This window comes from Triturus cristatus, chromosome 2_1 (assembly GCF_964204655.1).
Source record: "Triturus cristatus chromosome 2_1, aTriCri1.1, whole genome shotgun sequence".
Lineage (NCBI taxonomy): Eukaryota > Metazoa > Chordata > Amphibia > Caudata > Salamandridae > Triturus > Triturus cristatus.
The window spans coordinates 741,264,383-741,284,609 of NC_140581.1; the positions used below are offsets into that span (position 1 = coordinate 741,264,383).

The following is a 20,227-nucleotide window of genomic DNA, read 5'->3' on the forward strand; positions in this document are numbered from 1 at the left end:
GGAGGTCACTAGATAACCCTGCTTTTTACCCATGTTCAGTTTGGACTATTGGGTAATCCCTACATTTATGCGTATGCTAGCAATGGGACTACTGGGCCAGATTTCCCAGCTTGTAACAGCTCCATTTTACGGACTCAAATGCTTTATCTTCATCCAAATATTATAGCAGTGCACTCTGCTTTGCTTTGTTTGCTATTGCTATAAAATGGAGTACTCTTTTTAGTGTTATCACTCACTTGCCATTTGGCTGTAAAGCCAGATTGATAAGGGTGCACCAGTTATCCTTTCCACACAGCTTTTTTGAATTTTTTAAAATACCTTAACACCAGTTTCTAAGGGAGAAATAGGGTGGTAGGGTCCACATGCCTTAAAGTCTTTCCATTGTATTAGAGCGATGAATACACTGGCCACCGCCATCAATGTTGCTGCCTCCCTCATACCTGCTAGATGATTAAATGTCCTGGTCATGAGTGCCTCTAGCCAGAACGTCTTCTAAAAGTGGGAAGGGTAACCCATTGAACCCTGGGGACTTCCCTGCCTCTCTGACCTATTGTGCAATCTTTTCACGGTTTCCCTTTTGCTAAATATACAACTTTGGATAATAACTATAAAAGGCCTCTAGTTTTTCCTCTTCTTGTGCAAATCTACAACCCTCCAAACCCTCCACGGCCCAAAGTAAATGTGTACCTGTTCTTTATCTTTAGCTTATTTGTCAACAGCTGCCATCTGTATTGCCCCATTCACATTTGCATTGGTTCACTCATCTCGGTTTATTAACCTTCAAAAGTCCCATTTGCCCTGTATTCACCTGCACCTTGTGGCATGTTTTCTATGAGTGTGTTACCAGACGGATCTGTTCTAGATCCTTATGTTCCTTCTGGCAATTTGTCATCTTCATCTCACTCGGTTTCTTCAGCCTGGTTGCTTCGGCTTTACCAGTGCTTCCTTCTCAAGTTGCCTTAAGTGAATCCCAGTCTATAGACAGATGTCTTTAAACGGAAGGTACTCTTTGATATGGGTTATATTTATCTGCTTAGAGACCAGGACTTTAGAAAGGGCATCATTGAGACTAATTTCAGGTGCTTATCTTGTGATTCTAGTCCCCCTGCTGCAGTGCATATTGGTAGTGGCCAGAGAGTGTCATGACCCTGTGTTCGCCCCCGGAACTGGCTGCCCCGAGGTGACAGCATGGCAGATAAAATAGCGTTGGCATTTCTGCCCTTGCGTATGTCCTGTGCGTTGCTAAAGATTGTGAATGCTCTTGCTCCTCAGGGTGTAAGTGCCACCAAAAATACAAAATTCCTTACTCTGTACGACATCTCCCACTCCTCATCGTAGTGCTATTTCTCTAATCCTTCTTCCAAACTTATTATTTGTGACCATCAGTCCCCAGTTCTCTACCATCATAAGTGGGTCTGTTGCTAAGCTAAGAAGCTTTTGTATAATTTGCCTGAAGAATCCCTCCCTGTTTCTGGTCCAGGCTGTACTTCACTGCCAGTGTAACTACCCTTCATCTCATTTACCAACAGCAACTGTCCGTCTTTATCTGAAAAGGAGGAATCCGACATGGTGCAAGCACACAATCCAACCACCTCTTCTTTGTTATGGCAGAATCGAAAAACTGTTTGGGATAGGAGCTGGATCACTTTCTCTGTGTCTTACACTACCGAACGGGTCTCCTCTGCAAAGTATATGTCGCCCTTGATTCTTTTTAACTACCTGAGAGCAGCTATTCTTTTATTAGGGTATTCTGTCAGCACTCGTTAAAGGACAAATATCAGAGGGTTCTAGTCATCAAGAGTCTCTTAAGTGCATGCTCCTTTTTGCCTCTTTCACCAAGTGCTCTGGCCATCTCTTGCGTCCCCAGGAATCCCCCTCGCAATGGGAGATCCAACTGCCTTTCCTTGCCCAGTGAAAACTGTAACTCAATAAGCCCCAACTAGAACTCTTCCCCATCTCCACTCTCCATCTTCCTGTCGATGATGGATTACATTTCTCTATTTCTTGCCTTATAGCCAGACTCACCCCAAATCCTTTGCAGGACAATAATCAGGCCTAAAGGTAATACTACTGGACTTGCCTCTAATCCCATCTATCCCCACCCAACTGCAGTAATCATGCTTCAAGTATTTGGCTTTCCGTAATCATCACCATTCATTTTATCCTGGGATGCCATTCATGTTGAGGGAGTCACCATTCATTACGGTCTTGTTTCTTTGGGCTTTTCCACTCGTTGGAGCACAAGTTCTAGTTATCTTAGTAAACTAGAACTGGTGAGTTTTAGTGTTTTTTCTTAGTTTAAAATGTTACCTTTTAACCGCCATTTTCACCTAAGTGTATCGTCACTTTAGCCATTGTTTTATTTCATTGAACATTTCTATACTATCTAATTCTGTTATGTTGTACTAGAATGGGCAGTTCATGGGTTGATTTTTATATTGTGAATCAGTTTGATCATTATTTCTGGTTTGCCAGCGGTTAAGCTGCTTCTCAGTGTAGTGCACTGCTACCCATCAGGTCTTGTCTGCACTATATCAAACCACCAATAAATAAAATGAAATAGTAAACTTGGGAAGCAGAGGCTTTTTAGGCAAAAACTCTTTCATTCTGGGACTTGCAAGTTCCTGTTTACAATGATAAGGTAATATGCTTTTTTGACAAAAAACCTGGATAGTCAGCATGGGGTGAAAGATTCCCTCAGACATGTCCACATCACAATTTCAAAACGTTAGGTTCATACTAACTAGTCCAAGCTTTTCAAGTTTGGTTCTTCCGGTCTGTTACTTCATACTTAATACATTTGAAGGTTTTAAGATTGGACCAATAATTTTTTTAATGAAATGAGGTACCTTTTTAGCCTTCTATTGCAAACCATCAATTTGATTTGGCTTGACAGTGCAGCAGGAAAAAAACATTTTAGAAACATGGCTCTGTCTGTATGTTGATCATCTTTCCTGTTGTGTTTGACTGGGCAGAAGATGGGTTCTTACTGTGAAAAAAACATGTATTAAAACCAGTACGTCTTTTGGAGCGGATTAATAATTCACTCTATTAAAGCTCTTAGACTGGTATTTTTGTTTTTACAAGGAATATCATAGAATACCATTGTAGAAAAGTGTTTTGGTTACCCCCCTCTGACAAACCCAGAAAGACCCTATGTAATCTAGAGAATAAGAGCTCAAAGAAACGCTACTGAGAAAGGGGCTTTGGCTGCTCCCAAATGATGCAACTCCCTCCTACACCATCTGATTGAGCAGAAGTGTACTTCCACTAAAAAGAGTGTGTGTATTGCACTTGTTGGTTATGGTGAAAAGCCAGTGGTAGGGAAAGTCACGCTCGATGCCAAAGGTCGGATCTGTTTATTTTGAAAAGTTATAGCAAAGGTAATAGGCCGGAGTTATTTATTGTGAAAAGCATATGTTAAAACCAAAAGACCATTAAGTTCTGTCGACCAATATTTTTGTACATGAAAGCTTTAAGATTATCATGGGAGACAATGGATTTAGTGTTCATTGGCATGTCCTGCAGATGACCAACACGTCATCCATCATCATGCCTTTAATATGCTCAGGTTTGGCCAGCTCCTCAGCAGACTTGTGGGGCTGCATGATTTCACTAGGAAGGTGTTACCACCATTATATTGAGGAGGTGTTTAATACAAATAGAATCTTAACACATTGACCCAACGAACCATTCTGCATGAGGGGCACATAAAGAAGTGTCATATTATCAGCTTTGTGGATACATTTCCTGTGAATGCTTATAAGGGATGAAATGATTTTTGTTGTGGTTCCCTATTTTTCCCTGTCTGATTGTGCTAGCTTTAAAGCTCTGTACTAGTTACAACAGGTAAAACATGATAAAGCGCCTATTCTTCTCCCTAAAATATATGCTGTGTATTGGAACTCCCTGTTTGGCCTATGTAACTTTCTTTTAAGTCCATTGTAGTGAGTGCTTTAAAGGCACCGGGAAAGTTAAATGTCATATCTGAGCTGCACATACATGATAAAAGTATATGTGCTCTTGCTGGGCTTAAAACACTGTTGTAACATAGGCCAATAAAAGGTTGCCTTGTAATAAAATGAATTTGTATATAATAATGTCACCCTTAAAATACTACTCTCCTCCATCACTGTCTTCCTGAAATTGTGCCCATGGTCCTCGTCCACCACAAACAATTATTCTCCAATAACGCTTTACTTAAAAAAAAATCATATATCTGGTTCACCCTAACCTATTTTAGTGAGTTTGGTGTCTTTTTTTAGGGTGACCATCTCAGTCCAGGTCATTAAGGATACTCTTTCCTTTCCTAAACTTTTCACCTACAATTTCATTTCAAGACAGGAGGCTAACATTATGCATACTTTCTTTTAATGCCACTCCTGAGCAGCTCCTTTAAAGAACACAAAGTACACAACAATCCAGAATTAGAACCACACATAGTCCAATAAATGTCTCCTGCACAGAATGTTCATCCTCTTTTAAATGCTGCTCCTGAACAGATAAGTTGACTTTTTTAAACATTACTTAAAGTGTATTATTGTTGGAGTGTGTATGAAAGAAGAGAGGATTGAATAGCTTCTAATTTTCAGAAGCGGAATGCTTGAGAGGCAAGTGGTGTATGGTATGAAGGTTAATAACGGGAATTGATGAAGCGTAAGTTTGCTGTTTATGAGGACTCTTTTAAAGGGGGTTTCAAAATAGGAAAGAGTGTTATAGAGAGGAAAGTTTACCGCATAAGGAAGTATGCGAGGGCAAGAGGAAACGGAAAAAATGGTATTTGGGTTGGCGCGTGATGTTGGCTTGCGCGAGGTAGCGCACGCGGTTTGTCTTGCGCGTGCTAACGAAACATTATAGTGGAGGAAGCAGGCTCAGGCTGGCGCGAGGAAGCGCGCGGCTTTGTTTACAGTTGAACGGGGCGAGTTAGAGCCATGAGAGTATTTCGAGAGGCGATTGGTTGCCGAGATCACGCGAGATATGGACGGCCATATTGGATTGGGCAATAACTAATAGAAAGAAAGGGAAATGTGTAGTCTTGTAAACGCGAGGAGTTGAATTAAAAAAAAAAAAAAAACGAAGGGGAGATTAACGGAGGTGGTTTGAAAATAGCTGATGCTTTATAGTTGAGTTAATTTAAGAGTAGCAGTAGGAGGATTATAGATATTTTAAAAAATGGACACAGAGGAGATTAGTGTAGCAAAGAATGTTAGTGTGGTTGAAGGGAGAGTGAGTGAGGAGAACCTAAGAAGATTGATACAGACTGAGGTGAAGAGTTCAATGAGGGAGGTTATTCAAATTGTGATGGATAAGAAGAGGAAGGAAAATAAATCAGATGAGGATTTTTGGTCATGTTCGGAAGAGGAGGAAGATGTAAGAGAGAAAAAAGGTTATAAAAAGGTGAAAAAGACTAAGCACATGAATAAGGGTGGAAAAGATGGTTTAAACACCATGAGAAAGAGTGGTACCCTTGGCGGTACGCAAGATAGAGGTGTCCATAGCGGCACAAAAGAGATTTCAGATGAAGAATATGATATGGAGGTGGATGACCGAGTTGAAAAAGGAGACAATAAGTACAATGATGAATATGTGCTTGATGTAGATCATGAAGATGATCTAAACGACGATATTAAGGAAAATCTTCCTTCAACTTCTAAAGTCGTTATAAAAGACCCTTTAGGAGGGGAGATGTTCAATCCATTCGAAATAAGGCATCCAAGAAGTGCGGACTGGTGGCCGCATGAGCATGTTGCCAAGTTCATTAAACACTGGTTAAGAAAACCTCTAGATAGAGAGGTGAGGAGTGTTTTGAGGGCAGAGTGCTCAAGGCCGCAGATTGATTATAAGGTGTGTCAGACCCCGAATCTGGATCCGGATTTAATATCATATCTTTTTAAGTTAGGTAAGGATCCAAGAAAGGGTTTAGAGCGATCATTGAAGATATGTCAGGATCGTCTACTCGACGTTCTAGGTCCATTGGGGAAGATTTTAGATATGACAGAAGAAGCGTATTTAAATGGAGAAGATGTGGATGTAAATTTGTTACGTGGTTGGAGTCAGAGAGCAATGGTGTTGCTTGGAAATGCAAACTCTAGTTTGATGGCAGAAAGAAGGAAAACAGTTCTTTTTAAGATAAGCCCAAAGTTAGGAGATTTGGCGAATAAAGAGCATTGTGAAGACGCAAAAGGTTTGTTGTTCGGGGAAGGATTTGTAAAAAGTTTAGGGAAACATGTGGCAACTTTTACTGCGCTAGATAGAGCACAGACAAACATGAGAAAGGTGTTTGGTGTTTTTGGAGGGGCCGGCAGACGGGGACAGTATGCCGGCCGAGGAGTTCAAAGGTCCCAGTTCAACTCACAATATAATTATTCAAGCAGAGGATCAGGAAGGGGTTTCCAGGGATCCTCGAGGTTCTTTCCACAAAGAGGAAGATACCAAAGATTTAGAGGGGGAAGAGGAAGAAGTCAGTCCTATCAAGGAACAAAAGGTGAGTATGCAGACAATTTCTGGTTCTTCCCTAGAAAAAGTAGGAGGCCGATTAAGGTATTTTGTAGAGGCATGGAGAAGAATTACAAAAGATCAATGGATTTTGGATGTGGTACAGGGATTCAAAATAGATTTCGAAAGGGAACCTGTTCAGAGTTCAGAACCAAAGGAGTTAATTTTTTGCAAGGAAAAGATGGAAATTGTAGATTTAGAAGTAGAGGAGATGTTAGGAAAAAAGGCAATTTGTATGGTGGAAGACAGTTTAAGGGTTTACGTGAGCAATATTTTCTTGGTGGAAAAGAAAGAGAAGGGATGGAGACCAGTGATAAATTTGAAAGGTCTGAACCATTCTTTAGTTTACAGGCATTTCAAGATGGAAGGGATTCATCTTCTAAGAGACATGTTACAATCAGGGGATTGGTTGGTGAAGTTGGATTTGAAAGATGCATATTTCACTGTTCCAATGGAGGAGGGCAGCCAGAAATATCTTCAGTTCAGATGGAGAGGACAGTTGTACCAATTTCTTTGCCTTCCTTTTGGGTTGTCTTCTGCCCCGTGGTGTTTTACCAAGTTAATGAGAGTAGTTGTGGCTTTTTTCAGGGAAAGAGGATTCAGGTTAATAGTTTATCTGGACGACATATTGTTGATGTCACAGGAGGAAGAGGAGTTAAAAAATCAGTTGACTTTTGTTGTGAATACTTTGGAGAATTTAGGGTTTTTAATAAACCAGAAGAAGTCAGTGTTTCAACCAGCTCAGAGTTTAGATTTTCTCGGTTTTACGATAGACACACAGGAAGAGGTATTAAGGTTGCCGAAGAAGAAAGTACAGATGATAAAGAAGGAGGTGCAGAGGGCACAAAGGAAGGAGTGTATGACCTTGAGGGATTTGGCAAGGGTTCTAGGTTTGTTATCATCGTCGATTCAGGCGATTTTTCCAGGTCCCCTGCATTATCGAGCATTACAGAGGGTGAAGGCAAATGCATTGAGAAGAGGATTGTGGTATGGGGACAAAATAGTGTTGGACAAAGAGGAAAAGGAAGAACTGGAGTGGTGGTTGCAAAATTTGGAAGTATGGAATGGAAGGGCGATTTTTGGATGCCTTCCGGACTTAACGCTAGAGACGGATGCGAGTATGATAGGTTGGGGTGCTCGGTTAGGGCATCAGGAGACAGGTGGTGCTTGGTCACAGGAAGAGAAAAAGATGCACATAAATTGTTTAGAGTTGACTGCAGCTTTGTATGCATTGAAAAGTTTCTTGGAGAGTTTGAAAGGTCGGACTGTGTTACTGAAGATGGACAACATTTCGGCTGTAGCGTATATAAATCGTTTGGGAGGATGCAGATCAAAGGAACTGTCAAATGTGGCAAAAGTGCTGTGGTTGTTTTGTCTGGAGAAGAAGATAGCATTGAGAGCAGAATATTTTCCAGGTGTAAAAAACGTGGTGGCAGATTGGAATTCGAGAAATGTGAGAGACTTCAGCGATTGGATGTTGGGGAAGGAATATTTCAGGAAAATTCAGAAGGTTTGGGGTCCATTAGAGGTGGATCTGTTTGCGACGAGATTGACTCGACAGGTGGAGAAATTTTTCAGTTGGATGCCGGATCCGGAAGCCCTGGCTACGGATGCTTTTCAGCAAACATGGAAAAACCTGAAGGGATATGCTTTTCCTCCTTTTGCAATGATTCAGAGGGTATTATTGAAAGTAAGGAGAGAGGGATGTCAGATAGTGTTGGTGACACCCTTTTGGATTACTCAGGCATGGTTTCCAGCGGTCCTGGAGTTGGTGTGCGACGTACCTTTTTTGATAAGGACAGAGGAGGATTTGCTGATAAACGAAGAAGGAGAGGTTCACCCTCTAATTTTGAATGGGGGATTGGACCTTCTTGTTTGGAAGGTGTCAGGCGATCCGGTTGTGTTGAGGGACTTTCGAATGAGGCTACAGAGTTGCTCGAGGATTCATGGGCCCCAGGGACTAGGAGGAGATATAAGGGAGTTTGGAGAATTTGGATGGGTTGGTGCTTGGAGAGATGTTTGGATCCCGTGGAGGCCCCTGTTGTAGAATTTGTGAATTTTCTTGTAGAACATTTTAATAGAGGATTGAGTTATAGGAGCATAAATTGTTATAGGTCGGCAATTTCAGCAGGCCATGCTATGGTAGGAGGTAGGTCTATTGGTAGTAATACACTGGTTTGTAGAGTGTTAAAGAGTATGAGATTGAGGAGACCTCCCCGGGCACGTTATGATGTTTTGTGGGATGTCAATTTGGTTTTAAGGTTATTCTGTGATTGGCCATCAAATAAATATTTGAGTAACAAGAATATTTCAATAAAATTGGCAACTTTGTTGTGTTTGATCTCATGCAGAAGAGTTTCTGATGTGAAATGTTTAGAGTTAAATAATAGACATTTTGTTCCAGATGGGGTGTGTTTTGAAATTTTTAAAAGAACTAAGACGATGTCGACATCAGTGTTCTATCCAAAGTATGAGGATTGTAAGAAATTATGTGTGGTGGATTGTTTAAGAGAGTATGAGTGTAGAGTCGCGGAAAGGAGAAGAGATGGGGAACATCAATTGTTGATTTCTTTTGTTAGACCATTTAGGGCAGTTAGTACTGCTACGATTTCCAGATGGGTGAGATGTGGTATGAGTTTGGCAGGTGTTGATATTGGAAGATTCAAAGCACATTCAGTTAGGGGTGCTATGGCAAGTAAGTCTTGTTTGTATGGTGCAAGTTTGGAGAGTATCATGAAAGCGGCAGATTGGTCAAATGCAGATACATTTGCAAGACATTATTTTAGGCCAGTAGAGCATATGTCAAATGTTGTTTTAAAAGGCTTTCAACATGCATAATGTTAGCCTCCTGTCTTGAAATGAAATGACGATTCTCAGATTTACATGAAAAGAGAATCAGGATTTCATTAAAGACAAGGAGGCTAACATTATCCCTCCCTCCTCACCCATAAAAAGAGGAGGAGATGGTTTGATGTTTGAAAAAATAAAAAAATAAAAAAAAAGAGATAAGTAAAGAATAAAAGAGAATAGTTAAATGAGAATGGAATGTTTTTAATGTTAATAAGTTATAAGATTAAAAGTATCTGTTTATTTTCAGATTAATGTTCATTTGGGCAGACTGAGTTCAAGATTTGATGTTACTGAAGTTAAGAAGAGGAAGAGGATTTCTTTACAAAGGATTGCATTTAAAAGAGGATGAACATTCTGTGCAGGAGACATTTATTGGACTATGTGTGGTTCTAATTCTGGATTGTTGTGTACTTTGTGTTCTTTAAAGGAGCTGCTCAGGAGTGGCATTAAAAGAAAGTATGCATAATGTTAGCCTCCTTGTCTTTAATGAAATCCTGATTCTCTTTTCATGTAAATCTGAGAATCGTCATTCTTTGCTGCAGGTGTATTAATCTAAATAGTGTAGTGAAGCAAAACAAGACTGCACCCCCAGAATGCATTGGACTACGCACAAAAGCCCTGGACTGGAAACCGTGTCTGTAATCACCTGGAGGGAGTTTGTCACCTTAGTCTTTTTGCTAATTAATTGTTTCTGTGCTTTCCTAAATTGATTTGGGAAATGTGTTGTGTTCTTTACTTTAGAATTGCTGGTGCTACTTGAATCTAATTCTAACCCACACTTCTGTGTGGATTGCCTGCTGTGTGCTATAGCTGTAATTGGTTGGACAGAGATTCTTTCAGAATTGTGTTTTGACCTAACAAGATTGTGTATATTACATTTGTAGGAGTTACCGCCCTCCCACATTGATGACCCAGATCTGATAAAGACATCTATCCGCATATTCCTTAACTTTTGAATTCTCCCCAGGTGCCAGTCTTGGTCCGGAAATGTTTTTACAGTACCTCAGCACGCCAGGGCACAGCATCGTATGACTCTGTCATGACGTTTCTGGATATGACGTCAATGGAGCCATATAAGTCCCCTCTGGTGCATGGACGTCAGTTTCTTATTTTCTGTGCTACAACGCGGATCTGGAGAAGCGTATCTCTGGCCGTTTTTCAGCCTGCTGTGACGGTCTTTTTTTTTGTTGACAAAACCGTGTGCTCTATTCTCTCTGGGATTAAGTCTTGTGGGTCCTTTGCTCGTAAGATGTCTGGTACAGACCCACATTCTGTCTGTATGTGGTGCCTGGGCGTGCACCACGACGCCGACAAGTGTGACGCCTGTCAGCGGTTGAAGCCAAAGGTGCGGTTGTTGCATCCTTCCGCCTCATGTCGATCTTCCTTCCGGACCAGAGGTCGTTCCCGGGAGTGCCGCTCTTCACCCCGCGGTCAACGACAATGTTCCCAGTCTCCATCGGCATCTCACTGTAAACGTCGTCACAAGAAGTCGGGAGGCCTGATCCTCAATGGTTCGTGATGCGGGTGTTTCTCAGCCTAGTGCTGAGACTACTGCTCCGGTGTCAGTCTCGAGCCTTCCAGTTTTCGCTGGAGCCGGAGCCACCTGGAAGCAGATGCAAGAGTACTATGAAGCTCTACATCTGGTCTTTGGGCCCTCGCCTACCTCTGTAGCGCCTGCAGGCCCCAAGGAGGTCATAGGCGCCGTAACTGCATCATCTACAGTGGGTTCGCCCTTGGCAGCAGTTCCAGCCTTGACTGAGGTGCCGGTGCATGGTCCTTCACTGCCACCAATGGCCTTTGACTCCGGCACGGTGCTGGTCGCCATTTCGGTACAGAGTGGCCCAACAACTCAGGGAATTTCGCTGGTCAATGTCCCCTTTCAGACCGCAGACATCTACAAAGCTTGCCCCTGCATGGCTCTCAGCTCTAGCAGCAACTCGTGTTTGCAAAGACCAGCAGGACAAGCCATAAAACTAGCAATAGAAAAAGTGGTGCAAAAACATACAGACTGAGTTAACTCAAGACCAAAGGAGGCAAGACCGCAGACAAAAAAAGGGTCCCCATCCACACAAACTGAAAAAGGGAGGAGGAGACAGGCTAAGGGTCTGACCCTCCCCTCCTATCACTAAACCTATTTAGGGCCGTATCCGCTTAGGCTCCAAAAAGATGAGCCCCATCAAATGTCATGTCCATCAAGAACGACTGCACAGGTTCCAAAAATCCAGACTTCAGGAGCGATGCATGTCGTCGCAATGCCATTACAGACGCCATGGCCCGTTCAATGGAGCCAGTGGAATCCATTCCACATTTGATGAGCAGTTTGGCTGTTTGACGCTATCTGAAACCAGCTGTTGCCAGGCTCTTTTCCTGCTATTCGTATGTACATTTAGTCGGTTGTTGATATTGACCGGCTGGTTCTCTTTGAGAATTGTTGTAGGAATAGTTTGCAGACCTTCCTCCATGGGGGGACGGCTATGGTATTTAATTCAAAAGTTAAGTAATCTGCAGCTACATGTCTCTAGTAGATGTACTAGTTACTTTCCTTTGGTAACGTAATATCTGGTAGAGACACAATCTAGCCGCAGATTCCTTAATGTCCTGCCCATCCTCCCCGCTCTGCGAAAGACCTTTGAGACAAGGGGTAAATCTCTGTATTTCTACTAGTTTGTATACCAGTGATCACTATCTCTCGTATTAGTGGCTCAACAAACATTTTATTGTTGTTTCATGGGTCTTGTATTGGTACGTTCATGCCTCTCACTTCCATTAGTGAGTGGTTTGTAGAGTGGAGGGTGTTCCTCTTTTTTAAGGATATTTCTGCTTCAGGGTGCAGGATTTCACGTAACCTGAGCATCGTTAATTAATATGAGGTTTTTACTTTAAACCCTTTGGATGGTATTGCCAATCCATTTAATTTTATTTGTAATGGGTGCTTTTTAAAGATTTTGATAATTTTTTAGCAATCTGTTCCCACAGCCAGTTTCTAGAGTGGCTCTGCGTTCTGGCGCAGAAGTTTTCACGGAAGAAACTGATGTCAGCCCGCTGGAGGTGGGTTATATGGCTTCATTGATGTCCTATCCGGAGACAATGTCATCACGGAGCCGTACAACGCCGTCCCCCGGCACGCAGAGGGACTGCTGAAAGACTGCCGCCTGGGGAAAATTCAAAAGTTAAGGAATCTGCAGCTAGACTGTGTCTCTACCAGATATTACGTTACCGAAGGTAAGTAACTTTTACTTTGTTGTCAGTCCTAACTTATCATTAATCAAATTATCAATCCTCTGCACTATTTTGTGGGCAGTAAGTATCTCTCCTATTGAAGTATAAAACTGCAAAAATATGAGAGCCGGTAAGAGGTCATAATCAAGCCTGAGCCTTAAGCTAGCCATTTCTCTTTTAAAAGTTTAAAGAGAAATGGCTAGCTTGAGGCTCAGACTTGATTAAAACCTCTTACCAGTTCTCTTATTTTTTGCAGTTCTATACTTCATTAGGAGAGATACTTATGGACTACAAAATAGTGCAGAGAATTCGGTTGGGATAGTGTACATCATTGTTGGAGTTTGTATGTGAGAATTTGATTAATGAATGGCAACCTATCTAAATTGGCACAAATGGTAATTCTACAAATGGCTAACCCTGGCAGGATATAATACTAGGTGTTGAGATGTTTTGAAAATAGAATCAGGTTGACATTCATATTTAATAAATGAACTATAACACAAGGAAAACTGAGAAAAATAATGCAAATAATAAATACTAATTCAATACATGAACATATGTTGCACATATACCAATATAAAAGTTAATTTCCTTTGTAGAAGAGATGGCCACATATCTACGCTATGTAAGAAGACTAGATTTTTTTGAGAAACCAGATTATGACTACTTACGAAAGCTCTTTATGGACTTGTTTGATCGGAAGGGCTACATGTTTGATTATGAATATGATTGGAATGGCAAACAATTGGTAAGTAAAATAAAGTTGTTGTTTTTGAGAATTGATGTGAGCAGTCCTGTCTCTATGTTGAAGACTAAAGAAAACGTGTTTGTTATTGTATGAATATGTATCCTAAATTCAGAAATGTATCGCAGAGCAATAGAAAAGTCATAAGTTGGCTAACTGTTGTAATTGTGGTGCCATTATTTAATATTGTGTTGATGATTAATAATTCACACAAAATGAAAGCTAAAAATGTCACTGTTATTATAATTTCTTCAGCAACTTAAATTACCTTGTCTCTATACATTTTACAAACACATTTACAGACATTACGTTATTGTCGTTGAGTTCTCTCCAACCAAATCCAAGATAATGGAAAAGTGAACTAATCACGAACAGACAAAATACAATTTTTACTCACACACAGGTTCATTAAGATGTTAGCAAGCGTATAAATATGGAAGAGTTTGCTAAAGATATAGGCTCATAATATCACATAGAAAAAAATGATACAATGAGGGTGTTGTGTAAGGTTCTTAGAGTTGAAACATGCAAAAAGTAGGCTGTTTTTAAACCTACAAAATGGAAATAGATGAGTATTTAAAAGGGACTTTAACTGATGTGAGAAACAGGATTGTGAGAAGCAAATGAGGACTGTGGGGAGTAGAAAAAGAGATGGTAGAACAGAATGAATAGCTGATAAAGATGAGCAGATGATTAGTAGCAATCAGTCATTCAGAAAGATCCAGGTGAATAATGTTTCTTGAAGAAAAGCAGCTTGAGATCCTTCTTGAACATCGCATGTGAATGACTGTGTCCTGAAAAGTTTTCATACAACTGCAGGTTGTAGCATGAGGGATTTAGTGCTGAAAAGAGAACATTGACTCCAGCCTTTTTAGTTTCTTTGCCAAATAGAGATATGGGCTCCTATAAGCATAATTTGGTGTAATACAGGCAGACTTGTAAAATGATCCACCTTCATTTGAGAGCAATTTTCTTTTGCAGCCAATGTCTAAGCAAGCTGCCTTAGTAGTGCAAAGTATTTGTAAACCAGTTAGGAGGGAGTTGCCTAGTCAAACCATGAAATAACAATTTGCACAGTCTGTATTTGTATGTATGTGTGTATATTATGTCAATTCTAAAGTGCAAACCTAGCTGGTTAGCAACGGAGCACTACACCGAGGATTCATGGGGCAATGGCTGGGACAGAGGGAGGAGGTAAATCACATAGAAGGGAATGGAAGGGTGTTTGCTAGTGGAAAAGGCGAGAAGTCTGCCTATCTGAGATAGTGTTCTTTAAAGAGGTGAGTTTTCAAGTTTGTTCTGAATATTAGGTGGGTTGATGCTGTTCTGATGTTTAAGTGTATGTTGTTCCAGATCCTGGGATTATAGGCCGAGACCGCTTGTTTTCTCCTCCTGCTGTGTTTAACCTGTAATCCGACAATGTCAGAGCACCTCATCTGGTATTGACCTCCAGATATTGTTAGTTTTTTTGATAGGTAGACAGGGATCTTGGTGTAGAGGGCCTTGCAAATAAGGCAGCTGATCTTGATGATGATGCGGGCGTGCAGAGGTGAGCCTTGTAGATCTTTTAGTTCAAAAGTGATTTGGTTAGATTTCTTCAGCTCTTGGATGAGCCCCACAATAATATCATTTGAAAACGTGCACTCTTTACTGTGATTAGATGTTGTCCTTTGTCTAATGTAATGCCTTATGATTTTCAGTAAATAATTACATTATTTTGATCCAGAACATTAAATCAATCCAGGATAGATCTGGATTGTGGGAGTGCGAATGAGAAATCAAGAGAAATTCCGGTTTCAGAGGGTTGACTTTAAAATGGTGACTAGTAATACAATCTTGAATGATCTGGAGCAAAATTGGTAAGATATGCGCTGTAACCAGGGTACAATATTTTGAATTGAAGCAGTGTCATAGGAGTGTTGGTGGTATGAAATCCTTGATTTTTTTGGGGGGCGGCATAAAGGATTCAAGGTAGAGACTGAAGAGTTTTGGAGCCAAAATTGTTGCTTTAGGAACGCCGAATTGTAAGGTATCTGAGCTGGAGAGTTGATTGTTTTATTTTGGTCTATAACCATTTAAGACTTAGTCACCAGTACCCACTCACTCTTTGAAGATGTCGATAATGGTCTAATGATAAACTGTATTGAAAGCAGCAGATTAGTCAAGAACAATTTTTTTCGAAACCATGACAAGTGCATGGAGTAATATTAATAGCTATGAATTTACTTTCTTTTTAGGTCTCCCCTAGCAGCGCGCATGCGCTGCGAGACTTATTGTAAGGGGCTTTCAGAAGCTCACCATATGTGGGTAACCGCTAGCACACACGCACAAGCGTGGCCTATTGCTTGCAGTTACCCGCGTGTGGTGAGCTTCTGAAAGCCCCTTCGGGCGCCATATGTTTTGAATTATCACGCCCAGACACGGGCGCGATAATTCAAAACACATGCCACTCTCGGGACGCTGCATTCCTTTTTTTCTTTTTTTTTTTTTAACTTGCAGAAATCGCTTCTTCAGGCAGGGCGCGTCCCTGGCTGGTTATATATTTATATATTTATCATCACTTACTGTCTCATAGCCACAGGGCAACAGTGCACAAGTCTTTTTCAGTGTATATACAGCACGCACATTTACAGTTATGTATATCCCTAAACCTAATAGATTTTCTAATGTTTTGGGGGGAAAAACTTGCAATATTTTGTTTTAAATGCATGACAGTAATAATTATTTTTTAAAGTTGCTGTTGTATCTAAACATATTCTGTTACAATAGTAAATGGATATAATATATTACTTGAGTTTGCTATTAAAATCAAATTAACATTTTCTACAACAAAAAAGTGCATTGAAAACACAGCACTCCTGTTTTACCCTGTAAACACGAACTTGCTTCTATGACAAATCATCTATGCAGTTTGGGAAAACCGGCTTGTGATTCTGAGGAAAGGTGGGTTGAAATGAAAAACTCTTAATATTTGCCCTGCGGGGCGCCCGTCGCCATGGAGGCCTCTGCGCCAAATGCTCCCTAATCAGCGCTTGTCCCCTTTCCTAACTTGTTGGTGAGTCGGTGGCGTGAAGTTGCACAATGGCCTTCTCTGTACTCGGCCGAGCTAAGCTAATGAATCACAAGGCCTAGTTGTTCGTTCGAAACATAAAAATAAAAATTCATGAACGGTGCTGCCGTCTCTCTCGCTCTCGTAACTTCCAAAAAAAAAAAAGAACTTGCAAAATCTCGGAAAGCAAACATGAAGTGCTTCCTGCCAACAAAGCGAAGTACTTCCCAAGATTCATAGAACTTCAAAGTCGCTCTTGTTCAAGAAATACTGCTGCGCCACTTCACTGCACAATTGGGTAGCCATGTAGATTAAACAGACCTCAGTGGAAAGTGGGCTTGGGTGCTTTCCATTATGGAGAGTCGATCTGTCAGCCTTAAAATACTACACTTACATTTAAGTCCAGCGAATTGAAGTTAGCCGCTAATATTACTGTGTTCAGGAAGTAGCGTAACCCCTCGTGGCCGCTGTGTGTTCACATGGAAGAGTTTAAATTTAAAGTCCTTATGTGCTTGAGTAGGAGGAACCCAGCGGGCATGCGAGGGCAGCAAACGTCATCTTGGTATTGGCTGTTTGGGCGGAAATGGGAGTTTCCGCCCAAATGAGGATTACTGTAGTGTCCTGCTGGGCACGTTCTAGTCTCTCAGCAGGCACGGAGTTTACCAGGCAACCCCACACCAGTGCTTAATTTGTAAAATATTAAGTGCCAGGGCTCTGACCAGGAGGCCACTGCAGCTTGCACCACCCATTGCCCTCGCTGCTTCTCTTTTTGTTGCCACCCGGGGCCACCCAGGGCCTCTCGGAGTATTTTAATTTCCCCTTAAAAAGAGTGCTACAAGATGAAACCAAGAAACAGTGTAAACATAACTCATGTTACAACCTATCGACATCCATCTTCCCCAAAGCAGAAAAGTGCAAATAAATAAAGAGTAGAAAGTGAAAGACATGGACGGTCCTCTGTCACAGGCATTAAAGCGGCGGGGAGAGTTCAGCCTTCCCATCACTGTTTATTTGTGTCGTAGAGACAGCAGAAGCCGCATCTGTTGCAATGTAGGGCACAGCCAAGCGGGTTTAGATTGTATTTTGCTGGTTCTAATCAGCAGTCTGTGTTATCTGCATGGCCGGGGCTGGTTTTTACTTTATAATGGCTGCTGGCTTCCGGGATGCCCGCCATACTCTCTGGTGCTTCCTGCAGCACGCTTCTCCACACACCACGCACCGCAGGTCAGGGCTGCGGCTTGCGCTCAGCTGTGAAAGGCCGCTTGTATTCTCGCTCTAGTGATCTATAAAATTGTTTTGCTTTCACAGGTAAGTGAAGGCTTCGTCTAATCGGCGTCGCATTATGTCTGTGCTTTCTGCTTTCGTCCACCTTCCTGGGAGGGTTGGTATCAGCCGAGCACAGGAGAGAAAAAGCAAAATAGTGCTATTGTCTGGAAGGTGGCCATTCGGGAGATCTAACAAGTCCTTGAAAACACAAAGCAAGTCCGTTCTCAGTGCACACCTCACTGTGGATGCTACCCCTTTGAAAGGTTCTGCAAAGTGATGCTTCCGATGGTCTTAATGTCCAAACACCAACTTTCTTGGGACGCTGTGTATGCAGAGTCACTGGGCTTGAAAGGGGCATGCCCACGTATGTAATGTTTAACAAAGGATTCCTGCTGCTGCATTCCAAGTGGAGTGGTTTGAAGCTGTGCACTTAGAAGGTCCCAAAGGCGAGACCTATTGGCTATGCCAATGCTTGTTACGCTTGTGATTCCCCTAAATCATCAAAATGTGCATTGTTTTCATGACTGTTTTAAAAGTTGGTAGTTCTGTGAAACTAATTGGAATAAAATAACAGATCAAAACCAACTATCAAAACAAGCTGGCATAGCCAATAGGTCTCGCCTTTGGGACCTTCTAAGTGTTTAGCCAGAGCTGTTAACTTTGCTATTGTGTTCAAGCTATGTTGTAGAACATTGTGGGTGCTGTGCAGCATGTTGAAAGGCAAGAATAAAAAAGTGTTATAAGCATTTTTGTTACCTTGTATACAACCGTGAAGGCATTATGTACAACTGAACGGCCTTATTAAAAATAAAATTAACATAAAAAATGATTTCTAGTTTTGTGATTATTGTCCCACTACTGCAGCAGCAAAATTAAGATTTATTTTTATGGTGTGTTGACAGTGGCAGGTGAGGTGTTATTATAATGTAGCACACATTTTCAAATAGGGAAGCGTGTTTTAATGAAAAAGCAAATATATAACAATTAAAATCCAAAGTAAAATTGGATAGTGTGTATAATATGGACAACAATGTTTCTTAGAAGGGCTGGTACGTAGTAAGTTCCTTTTTACAAATGTTTAGTAACACTAAAACAAGCGCTTAGGGAAAACGGAGAAGCTTTGCACAAAATCCATCAGTACTTCAACAGTTGTTGTAAAACAGACACCAATGAGTTGTAATATTTTAAAAAAATAATTTGTGTGCTGATTACTGCAATGGCAATACAGTTATTTATAACAACGGGCCTTTTTAGGTGCTTCGAATGTTTCTTCCTTGTAGCCTGGGCTTTAATTGTGATGATAAAATGGGGGGGGTGGGGATGGAAGGTCTCTCAAAGGGACGTGGCCAATGTAATTAAGGACGTGGCTTAAAAATATTTAAACAAAAAATCTGTGCTTAGTTAGCATAGTGTGCCGCCTGACTGGTATTTTGCTGCTTCTCTCATTGCATCCAGATATTTAATACAACAAGTAACATCACACTTACAACAAGCCTGGACTTATTGGCTTTGTCAATGACTGGTAGTTGAATACGATAAAAATTAAAAAAAGCAATAACTATGGCTTTGTTGTATATATAGAAATCGACAATGCTTCAGTTCTAAAATGATGAATGTGAAAGAACTATAACCAGTGTCTTTGAAGTTACAGTAAAGGCAGTGCAGAGTTAAGATTTTCTTTTCACCGAGGGTGAGGGCAAAAATTGAGAAGTTTTAACTGTAAAACGGGTGAGTCGGGGAGGGATTAATGCAAAGTTGTGGCAAGGAGAAGCACACATACGAGCAAGAAATACTAGGGCCACAAAAATCACATAGTAGAAGGCTGTACGGGTGTGGGAGAGTTATGAAGGGTAAGCAAAAACAGATGGGAAACATTAAACTGGAGTGCTGGTGCAGAGAAGCACATACATTATGATTAAGGAAAGCAAAGAAGGGACGCCACTGCAAAACACGCAATATCCTCTTGGCAAATGAGGTAAACCTAGATCATGTAACTGGCACGCACGTAAAGCGCTCCGATACCTTTGAGTCGAGTACAGGTTGCACTATTTAAATTAGTGCAAAAATAAATGTAACCATAAACATGTTTATCTTTGATACATACATGGAATGAGGACAGCAAATTTGGGCTGCCGGGGTCCCGTGGAGGTCAGGGTGTCCTGTGCTTTCCGATAGCTGTGGAAGGCAGCAGCCCAGCTCCAATCCCTGTTATGGTGGTTGCGGGGCAGTAGCAACAGCAGGTAAAGCTCTGGTCTGCAGCTCCTTGTCCCAGTAGCAACCATGCACACAGCTCCTGTACCCAGGCTCCAGCAGCAGGAAGACACCGACACCGTAAAAAACAGAAGGCTAACAGTAAAGTGGAGCGCTTGGGTGCAGAGAAGCACATGGTGCTTCAAAGTAACACGGAGAGCGTGATTAAGGCAACACGTAATCTCCCTCACAAAAAATGAATGTGAATTTAGGTAATGTAATCGGTGCGCCAGTAAAGCTCTCCGATACAGTAACAGTCAAAATGCAACACACAATCCGCTCTGCTCCTTAAAGTTAAAGTGGCACCCTTTACAAATAAATAAAGGTGCACAATTTTGAACAATTAAGAACAG

The 20,227-nt window shown here is 41.3% G+C and overlaps 1 protein-coding gene across 6 annotated transcripts in view; it reads left to right on the forward strand.

Annotated features, from left to right (window-relative positions):
- CSNK1G3 (casein kinase 1 gamma 3) overlaps positions 1-20,227 on the forward strand; it is a 353,425-nt gene that overhangs the window by 208,309 nt on the left and 124,889 nt on the right. For all 6 annotated transcript variants that reach the window (XM_085632678.1, XM_085632682.1, XM_085632681.1 and 3 more), the window contains one exon: positions 13,164-13,312. In XM_085632678.1, coding sequence (XP_085488804.1) covers positions 13,164-13,312 — 149 coding nt within the window. The remainder of the gene's footprint in view (positions 1-13,163; positions 13,313-20,227) is intronic.